The 18,930-nt window shown below is 46.5% G+C and overlaps 1 protein-coding gene across 1 annotated transcript in view; it reads right to left on the bottom strand.

Annotated features, from left to right (window-relative positions):
* The window catches only part of SETBP1 (SET binding protein 1), a 291,370-nt gene that overhangs the window by 269,795 nt on the left and 2,645 nt on the right, over positions 1-18,930 (bottom strand). Inside the window, 1 exon segment of the mRNA XM_048503805.1 lies at positions 11,034-11,678. Coding sequence (XP_048359762.1) covers positions 11,034-11,540 — 507 coding nt within the window. The 5' untranslated portion in view covers positions 11,541-11,678.

Genomic DNA, 18,930 nt, shown 5'->3' with positions numbered 1-18,930 from the left:
GAATGCACGTAGGCGCAGGCTGCCACGAACGCCGGTGCACCTCCTGCTAGACTGCTTCAAGTTCTGCGTGCTACTGCTGAGAGGAGGGGCGTAACTGAGGCAAAAATCACGTGGCAAAATCACCCATTAGTAACCCCCTCTCGGCACACACAAATAATTAGTAACCTACTCTCAGGAACCTGTGAGAACCTGCTGGATCCCACCTCTGGATGGAATCTATGGAATGTTGCCTGTAGGTTGTGCATGCCTGCATCATCACCATATTGGTACGGGGTCACCTGGAAGGGTAGCCCTCCTGGGCAGCAGCGTTTTGGGGGATACTTAGACCATTAAATCCATGTGAGCATCAAGAACTGAAAGGTGGAAAGAAATGATCTCAACTACTTAATGAACTGTCTTTCAAACAACCAAAACCCGAGCACGAAACCACAGCTTTCCTGTAAAGAGAAGGTTATTCTGGCTTCTAATTCGACTCAGATCTCTAAGGGAAAAGATCACATCCTCCAAGGAATCACAAAATGATTTGCCCTTTTCAAAGGGAGACCAGCACAGAACGGGAGCCTCCAGACACTCAACACGAGCAACTCACAAGGGAAAGGAGTGTGACGACGGAAGGAAAAGCCAGAACCTGGGCAATACAGCATGAGCAACCAGTTTTCTGGAAGAGAAGCAGAAAACTCTCTCAGTGCATACAGGGTCCTCTGAGAAGAAAACAGTCTGGAAGGGGAAAAACTTTCAAGAAACAGGGCTCTGGGGAGAAAGTCAGCAACTGGGGGATGAAATGCATTTATAGATTATGAAATGTGAATAAAAAGACGGTCTAGTAAAACAAAACAAAAAAGATCCCCAGACATAATCTTGCATAACATTACATAAATCAGAAGCGTAAGCAGCTCAACACAGACTAGATCAGGGGTCTGCCACCTGTGGCTCTCCAGATGTTCATGGACTACAATTCCCAATTGGCCATGCTGGCAGGGACTGATGGGATTTGTAGTCCATGAAAATCTGGAGAGTCGCAGGTTGCAGACCCCTGGACTAGATTCTTTCTCTTCGATACCTCTGTGGGGGTTGCCCAGATTTTTGTGCGGCCTTAGGCTGGAAGTCTCACGGTAGCATGTATTATGCTCCGCCTCAAATCCTGGAGCTGCTGCCAACCAGAGCGGACAATACTGACGTTGACAGATCATGTGTCTGACTCAAAAAAAAAGGCTACTTCATGTGATTACAGGACATTGTAAGTGGGATATATGGCCTGTCTCACATCCTGCACGTGAGCTCCCAAAGGCACCTGGTGGGCCACTGCGAGTAGCAGAGAGCTGGACTAGATGGACTCTGGTCTGATCCAGCAGGCTCTTTCTTATGTTCTTATGTTCTTAAAGACCACCCATGTCCTGGCCCTCATTCAGCAGATCTTGAGGAACACAAATCTCACCCACACCGAATTTTCCAACCGAATGTTTTCGGCATTTACACACATGTATATTCACGTCTTGGCCTAGACAGAACCTGTCAAGATCTTCCTAGAAAACCGCGAGGCAATTACTACTTCCAACACAGATGCAGCTTCTTATCTCCAGCTGATAATGTTAGTCACTCTTCCCAGACGTTTTTTTCAAAGCTGGATTTTACATCCCCTGAAGCGGCAGCCAGCAATGCAGGGGAGGAATCCTTGAACGAGTGTTTGGCAGGCGAAGTTAAAAAGGTGTTTGCTCTGAAAAGGGGAAGGGAGTAGACGAGGCAGACCAAAACAGTTTTCGATCTTTGCAAACCACAAAGCAGGTGCGTCCTTCTGTCTGTTGATCGCGAACATTTTTATCATGCCATTTCTTCAAGAATATCCGGGTGGTATATAGGATTTCCCAGTTCTTCTAACTGGCTGCCGCTTTAATGACTACACAATTTAATACCCCAATCAAAACAGCTCCCATGTGACGTGAAGCCTCAAGTGACTATGGCATCTATCACTTGACAGCTGCTATAGCCACTTACACAACAGCACAGCCATCTGCTATCCACCCTCAGCTTGATCCCGTACTCACTTACCCACACAAGTGCAGTGCATAACGTAGTGCATTATTTATTTATTATTATTAATCAGTTTTGATATCTCACCCTTCCCCTTTTGGGCTCGGGGTGGCATACAACAATATTACTTAGGTGGTACACTCTGATCTCCTCCCCCCCAAAAAACAGGTACACATAGACCCCCATTTTCATACTTATAGGATATCTTGGACGAGGTGGGTACCGAATCCCAGACGGAATTACTTTTCAATTTATTGATAAGAGCCAGAATCCGGCAGCTCAAAATTGGAAGACTAATCTGGGCTCCTTCGTTCATGCTTGGCTGGTTCCAAGTCCAGACAACTTTGAAAAGGTTGAAATTAACATGCTGTGTCAGGTTGAGAAGAGAGAGAGGAGATTAAACCCTTTTCATCTGGGGGGTTGGGGCGCAGGGGATAAATTTAGCATGCTCACTTTGTATCCGAGACAATGATAGTTCCGTGGAGTTGCCATTTGACCAAGTTTCAGTTGTGCAGGAGTTAGACCACTTGGCCAGGTGTCGTTTCCTCGAATAAGCCAATTTAAAGGAATGGACGAGAGGGATGAGAACGTTGCTCTATCCACTCTTTGTCTCCCCAGACTATAACAGAAGCACTGCTTCGAAAACGACAGGAAGCTGGATCTGGATGTATCCAGAGATAAGAGCTCCAGGCAGTCACATCCAAAGGGCTGGGAGCCCAGATGCACTGCCTGCCATTCCCAAGGGGGCTTTCTGTCAACATGGGGACGCAAAAAGCACACAAAAGTCTCCCCGCTGCCAGAAAGACCCCACTGGGCATAACAGACTTAAGCCATGAAAACAGTAGCATAAGCCCTTTGGGGGTGAGGCGGTTTATAAATCACATAATAAATAAATAAATAAATAAAGTCCAAAACCCCATTTCTGCGACACTGCAGCAGAAATGGCCAGGTGGAAGCCAATTAGAGTTGGCTCCACCCCCAGTCACACCTCACTATGCCGGTGGCGGGGTGCTGGAATGCTGCCACGGGACTCTGCGCCACTTCCAAGTACCACAGAGAGCCACGGCAGCCGCCCACCGATGAATTCACCCCTCCATTGGAGCAAACGGCCCTCACAGCTTTCAGCCGCCTCCTGTTTGGATGGGGCTGTTGATTCACATCTACATCTATTCAAAACACACACTAAACATAATGAAGTGAGTGATTAGATTATGATTAGATTATGAAGCCTCCTACCAATCTGAAACCGAACGCAAGCACTAACACACGCTGGCAGATGATATCCTACTCTTCCCACTTCCCTGTTTGAACTAGATCAGAGGTCAGTTCTTCAAACCTTGCAAGATAGAGCTATTCCACCAGGCCTATCGTTGAGAACAGCAGAGGGATCTCCAACATAGATGCCTTCCCGTTCCTCTTCCCTTCCCTTCCCCTTTTCTCTTCCTTCCCTATTTCTCCTTCTTTCCCCTAAGTTAGAGTCGATTTTAGGGTGCCATTGGGAAATTTGGTGAGAACTCATCACGAATTTTCAGCCATGAAATTTCAGTTGTAAACCGTCCCGAGCCCGTCAAGAAGAAGCGTCTGGATTTATACCCCGCTTTTCTCTCCACACAACAAAAACCTTGTGAGATAGATGGGTTGCTGCGAGGATAAAATAGAGAACCGGAGAATGATGTATGCCACTTTGGGTCTCCCACTGAGGAGAGAAATGAAGTATAAACAGTAGTGGGATCCAAAAATTTTAGTAACAGGTTCCCATGGTGGTGGGATTCAAACTGTGGCGTAGCGCCAATGGGGCTGGGCAGGGCACGACAGGGGCGGGGCCAGGAATTCCAGGGGCGGGGCATTCCTGGGCGGGGCTGTGGCAAGGACGCAGCCGCTGCGCCGGTCCTTGGGCGGGAAACGAATGCACGCAGGCGCAGGCTGCCATGCACGCCGGTGCACCTCCTGCTAGACTGCTTCAAGTTCTGTGCGCTACTGCTGAGAGGAGGGGCGTAACTAAGGCAAAAATCACGTGGCAAAATCACCAATTAGTAACCCCCTCTCGGCACTCACAAATAATTAGCAACCCTCGGGAACCTGTGAGAACCTGCTGGATCCCACCTCTGAGTATAAACGAAGTATAAAAATAATAATGCACCTAACCATGGGCACATTTGGGAACCCCTGGGTATGGGACACCCACATATATAAGCAACAGGAAAGACCGGCATTTCCTTACAACGACCGTTGACTGTGACATTTGCCCCCTCCTATCAGCCAAAGCAGAACGGATGCCATTCTGAGTTACAAACCAAAATAGTTTCACTTAAGCCTGGTGATCCTCAAAATATTTTTACGAAGAGAAACCACGCCTTGAGAGAGAGCCTGGCCCAGATGCATCATCGCCTCCCTGCTTGCATGATCCCAAAACACCCTCGGGGTAATCAGAGAAGAAAGACTCTCGTGTGGAAAGACAGTTACTTAATGTGTTTGCTTAAGAGTCTTGCAAGGCAGGGGCAAAAATGTGGCCAGCCATCAAGAGGAGGGTCTCCTGTGAACTCGGGGCCGGGGGCAAGCCCTAGGATTAGCCAGGAGACCTTATACCTTAGATAAAGGATCATACTTATCAGTTCTTCCAGCATGGCCAATTGGCCATGCTGGCAGGGGCTGATGGGAATTGTAGTCCATAACATCTGGAGTGCCAAAGGTTCACCATCACAGCCCTAGGAGACCAGAAAGGGGCGGGACAGAAGAAGCGTAGATATTTCTCCTAGTCGCCATTGGCTCTCAACCTCAACGGAACACTTATGTTAGCTATTCTGCCACAGACTGCTGTCAGAATCTCTGGATTCTTCCTTCTGCCCCGGTCCACAACTGGTTTTCTTATTTATTAATCGGATTCATACCCCACCACTCCCTCAACAAGCAAGCCTCTGGCCCCTTCCGTACATGCAGATTAATGCATTTTCAATCCACTTTCAATGCATTTTGCAGCTGAATTTTAGAAGAAGAAGAAGAGTTCGGATTTATATCCCCGCTTTCTCTCCTGCAGGAGACTCAAAGGGGCTGACAATCTCCTTGCCCTTCCCCCCTCACAGCAAACACCCTGTGAGGTAGGTGGGGCTGAGAGAGCTCCGAGAAGCTGTGACTAGCCCAAGGTCACCCAGCTGGTGTGTGTGGGAGCGTACAGGCTAATCTGAATTCCCCAGATAAGCCTCCACAGCTCAGGTGGCAGAGCTGGGAATCAAACCCGGTTCCTCCAGATTAGATTCATGAGCTCTTAACCTCCTACGCCACTCTTAGCACTCCTACGCCACAAACAACTGTGAAAGTGGATTGAAAGTGCATTATTCTGCATGTGCGGAAGAGGCTTCTCGGTGGCTTACAATAAAGTGAAACAGAATCCAGTGGACAATCTTTAAAAACAACAGCAATATAATAAATATATTTCTATTTATTTGATTTATTTGATTTCTAAGCCGCCTTCTCCCCTTCGGGCTCAGGGCAGCTCACAACATCAAACAATAATAGACCAATAGACACATTTCAATCTGCATCCAGTGCCAATTAAGTCCAAAAAGGGACAACATTTAAAATTTATCTATATCCCATAAAAACCACGTTTACACAGATATTGGGGGGGAGGGAGAAGGGAAGAGGAAGAGACCACCTACTGAATTTCTGAACTTGGACAGCGGCCTGGCTGTAGGATTTAGAAGAAGAAGAAGAAGAAGAAGAAGAAGAAGAAGAAGAAGAAGAAGAAGAAGAAGAAGAAGAAGAAGAAGAAGAAGAAGAAGAAGAAGAAGAAGAAGAAGAAGAGAAGGAGGAGGAGGAAGAGGAGGAGAAGGAGGAGAAGGAGGAGGAGAAGAAGAAGCAGAAGAAGAGGAGGAGGAGGAGGAGGCAGAGTTGGATTTATATCCCCCCATTCTCTCCTAAAGAAGAATCAAAGGGGCTTACAAACTCCTTTCCCTGCCCCCCTCACAACAAACACCCTGTGAGGTAGGTGGGGCTGAGAGAGCTCCGAAAAGCTGTGACTAGCCCAAGGTCAGCCAGCTGGCATGTGTGGGAGTGCACAGGCTAATCTGAATTCCCCAGATAAGCCTCCACAGCTCAGGCGGCAGAGTGGGGAATCAAACCCGGTTCCTCCAGATTAGAGTACTCCTGCTCTTAACCACTACGCCACTGCTGGACCATTTTGTTTATCTCACCCCAATAAAAGCATACAACATCCGTGTTTCCGTCACCCCACAATTCCCAAGAACAGAAGTAAGAATCATTCCAAATTAAGCACAGATCTGACACTCCGAGGAGTATCTTCAGCAGCTACCCCTCCTCCCAATTCAGGGAAAGTGGGCAGGAAAAAATACTGGGAGACAGGTGATTGAATTAATAGGTTTTTTATTCAAATCAGAGAGGATTCGATCCATAAAAAATAAGAGCTGGTGAACAAAGAGAACTAGGTTTTTTATCATCCAAGCAGGAAGCGGACTACAGCTTACATTTTCTGTGCATAATAAAACAATCAATTGCACATTTTGTGACAGAATATATGCTTCCGTGTATTTCTTTAATTAGTTTCCCAAACTCTCCTTTCCCCCTCCCATCTTTCTATAATATATCATCTAAGAGTGCAGCTAGGTTCCAATTAGTTCCTTGACATTTGAAAGCTCATACAAGGTTCTGGGCAAAATCCCAAATTACGTTACTAGCTAGATTTCTAATGCTGCAGGAAACTTATCAATTTTCTATAGTGCAAATAATATGATTCTCATGTGTGCTTATACCAATGTGATTCTTAAATGTGATCATAATCAGTTTTTCTATACTATTCACTCATATATGTACCCTGTTTCCCTGAAAATAAGACCTACCCTGAAAATAAGCTTAATTCTTATACCTTTTGACTATAATTTATCAGCCCCTGCCACCATGGCCGATTGGCTATGCTGGCAAGGCCTGATGGGAATTGTAGTCCATAACATCTGGAGTGCCAAAGGTTCGCCACCACTGCCCTAGCATGATTTTTTCGCTATTTTTGGAGGAGGCTTGAAATATAAGCCCTACTGCAAAAATAAGCCCTAGTTACAGATTCCCCTAGATACAGATTCCCTGGTCACGTGGGGCGCGCAAAATGATGGGAAAAAAATAAGACATCCCCTGAAAATAAGCCCCGATGCATATTTTGGAGCAAAACTTAATATAAGACCCTGTCTTATTTTCGGGAAACACAGTACGTGGGTATGTGAATAAAATATATCTCATCCTTCAAACCTTCATTTCATTCCTATAGGGGCAGTTCTTCAGTTTTCCTCTAGTTAACTGATTACCTCAGCCCTCAATATAAGTAACAACTTGCACCTGCTCATTCTGAACTTGTTCTCTTACAGTGGTGGCGAACCTCTGGCACTCCAGATGTTCATGGACTACAATGCCCATCAGCCCCTGCCAGCATGACCAATTGGCCAACTCTCCACTCGCCAGCTGCCCTGTCACCATCTTTCCTCTCTTTTGGCCATGCTGGCAGGGGCTGATGGGAATTGTAGTCCATGAACATCTGGTGTGCCATAGGTTTGCCACCACGGTCTACTGGACAGACAACAGGGGCACTGATTTCTATGAAGTTCTATGCTGGACGCCAATGTAATCTTGTTTAATCTGCTGTTTTAATGGGGTTTTAATGTAATTGTTTGTTTTATTGTGTTGTTCACCGCCAGAGCCCTTCGGGGGAGGCGTGGTATACAAAATCAATTATAAATATGAATAAAAATAAATTTCTAGGATGTCTACTAAGCTAAAAATCTGTCCTGTGCTAGGATTCATTGGCCTGTCTTGAGACCAGAGAAACTTTGGTCAAGAAGCAAAGGCTTCTGGTAGCGTCTCTTATTCTTGAATTGTGTTGCTTGTCCCGGTCACTACAAATCCACCTTTTCCTTCAGGAAGTGAAGCAACAGGTGGGGGCGGGGCTTAAACTCTTTGTTTCTCCACACTTCCTGCCAAGAACGAAAAATTGGATAGCGAAATGAAGGGAGTGGACTCCTTGGCTTAAATTGAACAAGTTGCTCCTGGGAATGAGTTAGCACATTAAGCACCATGAGAACAACCCGATAAAAATAACCACTTGGTGAATGTCGGTCCTCTGCCCCTTGGGCTTCATGCCCCCAGGAGTTACAAGATATCTGCACCGCATTTCAGCCATTCGGTTTTCTGCAGAGAAGTGTCCTACAAAAGAATGCCTGTTGAACCTCCAGGCAAAGCGATCCCGCCCACAGAGTTTGCATAACCAGCCATCAGCAAGGGAAATTAGGGGTTTAGACACTGCCAATTTCGAGGAACCGACACGAAACTCTGCAGAGGCAGCATGAAATTCTTCGGGCACCGATCCCACAGCCGAAGACGCGCGGACAACTCAAGCACCGGGATTAACTGTGAAGGCGGCCAGGTAACTTCCCCCATTCGTCTTGCTCAACACCCTTGCCCTGGGAGTCACCGGCTGAGTCGTTCCCACCAGCATTTCTCACGGTGCCTGAAATGGCTGCACGAAGGCAGGAACGCCACAGTTAGTTGACCCTCTTGTAGCATCCCCATGCAGGGAAAAGCTGAACATGTTGGATTTCTGCCTGTCCCAGAACAGCAGCCCTAGCAAAGCAAGTCACTAGCGGCTGTTGCAGGTTTGGGGGCTGTAGGGCCGTGGTCTGGTAGTTTTTGCACCCAACGTTTCACCTGCATCAACAGCTGGCATCTTGGAGGTATATCACGGTGAGGTGGGTTTCTCTCCAGAGGTAAAAAATATCAAGAGTAAAAACTACCAGACCATAGCCACGCCACTCGGAAAACCTACAACAGCCAGTTGATTCCGGCTGTGGAAGCCTTCAACGAGGCAAACCACTAGTGTCTTTCCCTCCGCATCTCACTTGTTTCAAAAACTTGCTTTCAGTGGTTTATTTATTTATTTATTTATTTATTAAATTTATAGGCCGCCTCATCCCCGAAGGGCCCGAGGCGGCTCACAACACGGCTGTTTCCAACAGCAGATTGATACAACATAAAAGTTAACCCCTTTAAAACTCAGCAGCAATTAATGACAATAAATAAATTAAAACAACAAGACTGTGTAGAACACATATGCACAGGCGCCCGATCTAAAGGCCAAAGAAGAAGAAAAAAGAAGGAAGGAAGGAAGGAAGGAAGGAAGGAAGGAAGGAAGGAAGGAAGGAAGGAAGGAAGGAAGGAAGGAAGGAAGGAAGGAAGGAAGGAAGGAAGGAAGAAAGAAAGAAAGAAAGAAAGAAAGAAAGAAAGAAAGAAAGAAAGAAAGAAAGAAAGAAAGAAAGAAAGAAAGAAAGAAAGAAAGAAAGAAAGAAAGGGGAGGAGATAGGCAGGGCCCAAGATGGAATTAGGGCCCAACCAAGATGGTCCAGACAGGCAGCTTGATTTCAGTTTCAATGGGAGGCAGTGGAACCGCGGCCGGCCCCTCCAAAAGCCCGGTGGAATAGCTCTGTCTTACAGGCCCTGCAGAACTCACCAAGGTCCCGCAGGGCCCGGACAGCAGGGCCCGAACAGTTTAGTAACGGTTACTTATTTTTATGGAGCCTGCCATCCCTTAGAGTAGGTCCAGACAACAAAGGGGCATGCACGTTTTGTGTTGATGCTCCGCAACTAAACTGACACCACACACTAAGTAAAGATTTCTGAAGATGCAATCCAGACACACACAACTACCTGACACTCCAATCTCACCTGCATGATCAAGAGACTCTCAGGGACTGGATATACAACAGGATTACACCTGACCCCACAAAACTGCCTCATGCAAACACATCTCCTTCACCCCTTCTGGAATATAAGCCCTTCCAAACGAACCCAACATGGCCGCTGTGGGTTTTCTGGGCTGTGTGGCTATGGCACAGACAACCTACAATAGTCAGTTGATTCCGGCTGTGAAAATTGTCAACAATACATGTAGATATTTAGGAGAGGACCCTTATTTATAAACATACTTGTTCCTCTGCATGAGGTAACCTCAGCTCCACATGATGCTACAGCAGAAACATGCCACACCCCTGTATTCAAGTCCAGGAGCACCATAAAAACTGTCAGGACTTCCAGTCTGTACTCCCTGAAGCAGCTGGTGAAGGGAGTTTTGAAGCTTGAAAGCGGAAAACTGGAAATCTTGAGGGTCTTTAAGGGGCTACTGGACTCAAATCTAGCTCTTCTGCTGGAGACCAGCAGCGTGACCTACCTGAGGGGATTTTCATCCCTAGTTCTTCCAAGCAAGATCTCTGACAGCAACTTAAAAAAAACACATTTCTTTTCACTACAATATCCGCTTCCCCTGGTTTTGAGCATGACCGTCCACAACCATCTGTTCCTTTTTTATATTTCTATGGGAGAATGTGTCAACTGGAATTGAAATACTCTGACTTACTCAAAAGTTACACCTCAGAGCATCTCCTCCACCCAGCCCTTGTCAACACAGCCTGCTGAGAATTGTTTTAATGCAAAAGGGGGGAGAAGGGTCCTTCAGGGAGACGCACCGACAGGGTCTGGCGTCCTACACGGGAACTTTCAAAGGGCACGAGCTCTTCCGGTTTAAAGACACAGCCTTTGTGCGGTCGACAAAAATGGGGCCATTATATTGCTCTTCAAACAGCTCTTTAACACACCCTTCGGCTGAGCCCCCCTACAATGGCTGAGCAGGTGGTGTGCAGAGACCACGGAGCCTCTTATGCTAATCGTGTTCTCCCCGTTGCCTTGTTTTCGCCCCTCCCTCTCTGCATCTCCATCTGTCTCTTCTGTCTACCTGTTTGTCCCACATTTAGACTTCAAAACCCCTTTTCGGGGCACTGATTGGCTCGCCCGCTCCCAAATCGCACAGCGAGGCTGCGTTTCGGAAACACTGAGCAGATGGGGATTCCCCCAAAGTTAACGCGAGGAGAGCATATGCCGCTGTTTTTGCGGGACACCAGCAGATACAAATGATAGGGTGTAGCAGAGACCGAGAGGAGGAAAAACGGACTCCGGCTTACCTTCTTTGCGGAGTGAGCTCGGTCCTCCTCTTTCGCTGCTTTGCTATTTTTCCCACCTCTGGAAAGTTTCTGCTCCCCGGATTGCTTAATGGTGATTTTGATCTCGGGTGGGCATATATAGTTCTCCAAATTCTTGGGGGGCTTCTTGGCTCTCTTGGTAGTCTGGATTTTCAACTTAAGACTTCCTTCGGTGAAGTTAGCCTCCTTGATGGAAAACTCTTGGTCCTCCAGGCCGTCTCCGGCCACCCATTTCTCGCTGTCCGCGTTGGAAGTGGAATCCACGTCTCTTCCGGAACACAGTTCCTCCTCTTCCTCGGGTTCAAGACGGTTGCTGCCCGCGGGCATGCCTTTTGCAGAGCCCGCCGTCGGCATGGCCTCCCCAGAGCAGCTGGGGGCAGTTGGGGCCTTTGCAGAAGCAACGGCCGACGTCAGGAAGTCCGAATCTCCTCCCCTTTGCCGAACAGTGTTCGAATTATCCCTCGGCTCCATGTTAATCACCCGGTCCATGGAAGTCTTATAAAGGGGGAAGGGGTGCGTGGAGAGAAAAAGGGGCACACCCCAGAAAGCGAATGGTAACTGTCGGTAAGGTTTAGTGTCCCAATTGTCCAGCCACTGCAAGAAGCTCAGAAGAGTTCAGATCTGCAACTGGTGAAGACATAAAAACACAACCAAAAAAGAGCATTAGAATTTCAGAGGCTATTTACCGTCACCTTGAATCACTTCAGTAGCTACTGAAACCACATTCCAAAACTCCTTTTTTTCCCCTGGTCTGTAGTTTTAATGATGTTTGTACGTTGTTCTGAGCCTGTCAGTCGGGGAGGGTGGGATATAAATTAAAAAATGTAAACAAAAACAAATTCAGCCCTTTAGTTCCAAAGAGATCCCACCTTCATCCAAAATCTGATTTCAGATACTTTCCATTTTGAGTCACAACCAAGTTCAGAACTTTGGCTTCATTTGGGCTTTTAGAGAAGGGAGGCAGAACAGTGCTGAAATCTACATCCGGCTAAAGTGCTGCGCTTCACCTTCCTATTGCTGGGGAGGGGAGGAGGCATTTAGAATATTGATTGATTTATTTAATGCATTTAGGCCCCCTCCTCGAAGTGGCTTACGTGATTCCTCTCCCCTCCACTGTATCCTCACCACAACCCAGTGAGGCTAACAAGATTGTGACTGGCCCAAAGTTACTGAGTGGGTTTGCGGGAAACAAGTTGGGATTCGAACTTGGGTCTACCAGATAACAGTCCAACACTCTAACCGCTAAACCAGACTGGCTCGCATGACAGAATTCGATCGCGTGACAGAATTCTATCACTACCAACCTCCAGGTGAAGCCCAGAGATATCCCAGAATTAACACTGCATCTCCAGATTGTATCCCCTTCTCCCTTCCCTTCCCCTCACCTTCCCTCCCCCTCCCCCCAGGGTGGGTGGGCCATGACCAGATGCCAGGCCCCCTCCCCCTCCTTACCCTTCCCACCATGGTGGGTGGGCGTTGACCAGATGCCAAGTCCTCTCCCTCCCCTTCCCACCAGGGTGGGTGGGCCTTACCCAGATACAGAGCCTCCTCCCCTCCCCCTCCTTCCCACCAGGGTGGGTGGGTCGAGATCAGATGGCCGGACCCTTCCCTATCCCCTCCCCCCTCTTTTCCCCACCTCCCTAGGGTGGGTGGGTCATGACCAGATGACAAGCCACCTCCCCTCAGCAGAAAATGGCAACTTGGGAGGGTACATTCTATGGCATAGGTGTCAAACTCGCGGCCCTCCAGATGTTATGGACTACAGTTCCCATCATCCCCTGCCAGCATCATGCTGTGTTCTATGGCATTATACTCTGATGAGGTCTTCCACCACCCAAACCTTACCCCTGCCGCCCCACCCAGACACTGCCACTAAATCTCCAGGGATTTTCCAAGCTGGAGTTGGTAACCCTCTACCATCCTAGCCTCCTCTTCCTCTATCTCTGTCAGAACCCCTCCTGTCACAGTTTTCAATCTAATTTCCCACCCATTGAGGGTTCCATGAAAAAAAATTTTAAGTTTACAGGGACAGAATTTGGGACAGGCTAGGCCCAAATTCGAGGAATATTCAAGGGATAATGAGGTAGGTTTGCCGGAAGATTATTTTCTTTCCAAAGGCAAGAACCAAGCTTCCTAGGAGGCGAATCCGAGGAACTAGCGATGATAGTGGTAGACAAGGAAGAAGTTCTGGCAGCCATTGATAAACTAAATGCTACCGAATCCCCTGGCCCAGGTTGCATTCACCCAAGAGTTCTTAAAGAGCTCAAGCATGAAATTGCTGATCTTCTCACTTTAATATGCAACTTATCCCTGAAATCAGCCTCCATCCTGAAAACTGGAAGATGGCCAATGTCACACCAATCTTTTAAAAAGGATCTAGAGGGGACCCAGGAAATTACAGGCCAGTCAGTTTGACATCTGTTCCTGGTAAATTAGTCGAATCTATCATTAAAGATAAAATTATTAAACATGTAGAAAAGCAAGACCTGCTGAGGAAGAGTCAGCACGGCTTTTGCAGAGGCAAGTCCTGTCTTACAAACTTACTAGAGTTCTTTGAGGGTGTAAACAGGCATGTGGATAAGGGGGAACCAGTGGACATTGTCTACTTGGATTTCCAAAAGGCTTTTGACAAAGTTCCCCACCAAAGACTATTGAGAAAACTCAGCAATGAAGGAATAAGAGGGGAAGTCCTTCTATGGATTAAAAACTGGTTGAGGAACAGGAAACAAAGGGTGGGTGTAAATGGGAAGTTCTCGCAATGGAGAGATGTAGGGAGTGGTGTCCCCCAAGGATCCGTTTTGGGACCAGTGCTCTTTAACCTATTCATAAATGACCTGGAAGTAGGGGTGGGTAGAGTGGTGGCCAAGTTTGCAGATGATACCAAATTATGTAGGGTGGTGAGAACCACAAAGGATTGCGAAGAGCTCCAAGCGGACCTTGATAAATTAGGTGAGTGGGCTAAGAAATGGCAAATGCAGTTCAATGTAGCAAAATGCAAAGTGATGAACATAGGGGCAAAAAATCCAAACTTCACATACATGCTACAAGGGTCAGTGCTATCAGTCATAGACCAGGAAAGGGATTTGTTAGTTGATAGTTCCATGGGAATGTCAACTCAGTGCATGGCAGCTGTGAAAAAGGCAGACTCTATGCTGGGGTTAATTAGGAAAGGAGTTGATAATAAAACTGCAAGGATTGTCATGCCCTTATATAAAGCCGTGGTGCGACCGCACTTGGAGTACTACGTTCAGTTCTGGTCGGCACATCTCAAAAAGGATATCGAAGAGATAGAAAAAGTGCAGAGAAGGGCAACCAGGATGATTGAAGGATTGGAGCACCTTCCTTATGAGGAGAGGCTGCAGCGTTTGGGACTCTTTAGTTTGGAGAGGAGACGTCTAAGGGGGGATATGATTGAAGTCTATAAAATTATGCATGGGGTAGAAAATGTTGACAGAGAGAAATTTTTCTCTCTTTCTCACAATACTAGAACCAGGGGGCAAACATTGAAAATGCTGGGGGGAAGAATTGGGACTAATAAAAGGAAACACTTCTTCACGCAATGTGTGATTGGTGTTTGGAATATGCTGCCACAGGAGGTGGTGATGGCCACTAACCTGAATAGCTTTAAAAAGGGCTTGGACAGATTGATGGAGGAGAAGTCGATCTCTGGCTACCAATCTTGATCCTCCTTGATCTCAGATTGCAAATGCCTTAGCAGACCAGGTTCTCAGGAGCAGAAGCAGCAGAAGGCCATTGCTTTCACATCCTGCATGTGAGATCCCAAAGGCACTGGTGGGCCACTGCGAGTAGCAGAGAGCTGGACTAGATGGACTCTGGTCTGATCCAGCAGGCTAGTTCTTATGTTCAGAAAAACTCACATAACAGAGGTAAATATTATCAACCAACCGAGGCAAACTGGGCAAGGTTGCCATTTCGGGTTGGAGGTTTGGGGGGGTGGAGTTTCAGGAGGGAGGGGTTTGGGGAGAGGCGGGACCTCAGCAGGGTATAAATGCTACAGAGACCACCCTCCAAAACAGCCATTTTATCCAGGAGAATTAATCTTGGTCATATGAGGATCAACTGTAATTATCTTCAGATGCCACATGGAAGTTGGCAACTCTAGATGTGGGACATTAGACTTCAGACAAGCTGCGCCTTAAGGAAATATTCTCTCAGACAGGTCCACAACATGTAAATACAGCAACTAAGCTATGCCAGACCCTGCAGGCACATGGCTAACACCTCATTTACCCAGAGAGGGGAACCCAACCAAAAATCTAATCTTTCATTCACATTTCTGTTAACCAAACCCTGCCCGCTCTCCCAACCGGCAACCTCTTAAATCCCAACCCTCAAAACCTAACTAAAATTTCCTCATCACATCTTGACTTTTTTCCCAGCCCGCAGCTCCTGTCACTTGATTCAGAGTATCGTTCTCTTTGGCTCATGAACCCCTAAATTTGCCTTTTAATTAATGTTTTTAATTAATTTTATCCCTATATAACCACACATCAAGATAGAAAATTACAGAAAAAAAACATCAAACCATATAACTTAACAAAATAACAACAAAATGGATCTTAATGTTCAATAAAATATAGACGTGACACATACTTGAGGAAGAACCTTCCATTTTACCTATTTCATCTAACACTCTGTTATTTAATTATGTAATTAACACCCACTGGTATGTATCAGATAAACAATTACTAATAACCTTGATGACTAACATATTAATATTAACCTATTCATTTAGTTCCTCTGAATCTAATTTTAATATGCATTGGTATTATTATTGTTTAAAGTAATTGATTCATCAAGTTGCCTTATAGCGAACTGGACTACCAATCCATAAAAATCAGTACAGTTATCCCTTCGACATCGCTGGGGTTAGGCGTGCGGCACCCCCCAACACTTTTGACCCTCCCTTCACACAAGAGAATAATTTTCCCCTTTTTTCTTTTCTTTTAACTTTTAAGAAGAATTCATGTACATTTACGGTATTAAAAAATGTTGATATTATACAATTCTATGCATTTACACATTCTAAACTTTTTCTGTGCCGTCTGTTGGCCTTCGTGTATGTGGCTTCTGCAAACTTAAAAAAATTGCCATTTAATTTCTTATGCCAATCTGCAATATATCAAAACTGTGATGGGGAAAGTCGCAATGTGGGAGGGACAATTGAATTGTGTACTGAGAGTGACAGCTGTTCTCTGAGTCTTGGATGGAGTCTTTCCCATCACCTACTACCTGAACCTTAGTGGAGATGCCAAGGATTGAACCTGTGACCTTCTGCATGCCGAGCAGATGCTCTGCCACTGAGCCCTGGCCTTTCCTGCATCACCTGGGTACTCATTTCATGCTCTACCTGTCACATTCCCCATCCAAAAGATGGATCAAAACCACTCCTAGGAACGCTACAGGTCCCAAACCGTACCCCAAGATCATGGCACTTTTGGGCAAGGAAAATTTTCACCTACTGATTTAACTGGCTGTTATGTAGGCGTCAAAAACCCTCCACTACTACTCGCCAACAAAAGACATGCCCAACAAAGCCAGTCAACACAAAACACACACACACACACTCACATTTGTCCCATGCCAATAAAAAAGAATCCAGTTGACTTATTCAGCATTTCGCCCCCTTAATCGCTCTTTCATGGCTTTTACAAACACAGGAGAATCAAAACATCAACATAAGGTGGTGAAACGTCAACCAACCAACCAACCACTACCACAGTGGACTTTCTGTGAGATGCCTCCAGCCACAAAGTGGTCAACCAGCGGCTGGCCCCATTTTGGATTGCAGGCCTCCCTTGAGTGAGCATTCCTTTGGACAAAGAAAAGAAAAACTAACTGCCCATAGAAGCCTGCATTCAATTTCCTGAAAGAATACCTTGCAACTGGCAACAAAGTGATGTCACCCAACCCTTCCTTGGCTTGAGGCATTGCACAGTTGTGGGCAGAGGGAATTAAGACTTTAGGATACAGAGAAAGAGTATTTATTTGATCTACCTCAGGAAAAAAGAGGGAGGTACTATGCCTGACGCAACAAAAATCTGTTAGATGGTTATATGGAATTTTGCCACATGCCACGGAGTTAGAAGACCATCCTCAGGTTCAGAAGTTCAGACATTCTAATCGCTTGTCAATATGTTGATGCCACAAGACCTGAAAACATATATTATGTGCCTTTTACTTCCTACAGGGCGTCATGCACCTACTGACATCGTTTCTATTTTCAGAAGGTGGGCGGGGTCAGGGGTGAGCTTTTGCTCTAGAAGGGCATGGATTGACTATGCGGATTTTTTAACATGTTCCTTTGGCAGCAGATGCGGCCACAACACTAGGATCTTCCCGTCACTCCAAGGATCAAATATGCAACCAAGCTGGGAAATGCTTGATCAGGATGGCCACACAGCTGAAACTGTTCTGGCTAAATGGGCTCATTCAGTATCCAAACTCTGGAGAATACACCTTCACTTCATCAAGGGGATCCGGCGTAATAGACAACATTTTGATCTCACCCCTCGCAGCAAGCTGAATCGATTCGTTTGTTGTAGACAATTACCTGCTGAGCGATCATCTACCCCTTCTCCTTACCCTGGATCTGGATAGAAGCAACACTTCCTCACTTGAACAAATTTACCCACAATACATTAGACTGAAGTGGAGTGCAAGGATGGAGGGGGTGTGCCTAGATATACTTGGCTCTCAAGAAGCTTTGACCTTGAAAGATAAGATCATTGAGAACTCAGTCCTGGAAGAGGCGATCACTGGGTTTGAATCTCTTGTACAATCTATTTTCTCAATACAGCATGATTGGCAAAGAATGATGAGAAAATCCAGTGTCAGGCCCAAAAGCTGGTTCGATAAAGAGTGCATAATAATAAACAAGCAGATCCGCTCTCTCTACAACAGACCTGGGCATTATACGGCCCGCGGGCCACATCCGGCCCGCCGGATGACCCTGACTGGCCCCCCTGCCGTGCTGGGGAGCCTTGGCTGCCGGCTTCTGCAGGGCTTTCAAAGACGCCTCCCCCCTCTGCCTTTTGGCCCGGCCCTCCACAATATTTTCTGTTTCTTATGCGGCCCCATGGAAAAAATAATTGCCCACCCCTGCTCTACAAGAACACTAGGATCTTCACAGTGTGACTGAAAGCAAGCTGGAGTGGTCATTTTACGGCTGGCTCCACCCTCCGTGGCAGCCATTTTGTGCCAGCATCTACCACACTGTTCAGAATTCCAAAAATGTCTGAAGCGTCAAAAAGGTTGGGGACCGCTAGCCTTTTCTGTAGTATTAAAAGGCACTTCTGGTGCAAAATGAATCTGGCCTCAGAGTCAATGGATCTGACCTCTAGGGCACCAGTTCAGATTGTTCTTACAAAGGGATTATTCATATTCCTTGAGGCTGGGTCCATCCATCGTTCTTCACCATCATGCCTAAATAGAACCTCCATATTTGGAGGGAGTGTACCACTGAATCACTGGGGAGCAACTCCCTCATGCTCTGTTTGCAGTGAGAAACAAGATACTGGTTGGACCTAGGCTGGCCTCATCTCAACGGCCCAGGTTGACCTATCTCATCAGCTCTTGGAAGCTAAGCAAGGTTGATCCTGGTTGATGGGAAACCAAAAAGGAAGTCCAGGGTTACTTTGCAGAGGTAGACAATGGCAAACCACCTCTCTTTCTCCCTTGCCTTGACCTGAATGGCCCAGGCTATTCCTGATCTTATCAGATCTTGGAAGATAAGCAGGATATACCCTGGTTAGCAATTGGATGGGAGACCACCTAGGAAGTCCAGGTTTGTTATGCAGAGGTAGACAATGGCAAACCACCTCTCTTTCTCCCTTGCCTTGACCTGAATGGCCCAGGC

Source organism: Sphaerodactylus townsendi, linkage group LG07, assembly GCF_021028975.2.
Source record: "Sphaerodactylus townsendi isolate TG3544 linkage group LG07, MPM_Stown_v2.3, whole genome shotgun sequence".
NCBI lineage: Eukaryota > Metazoa > Chordata > Lepidosauria > Squamata > Sphaerodactylidae > Sphaerodactylus > Sphaerodactylus townsendi.
This window is presented reverse-complemented; position numbering and strand designations above follow the sequence as displayed.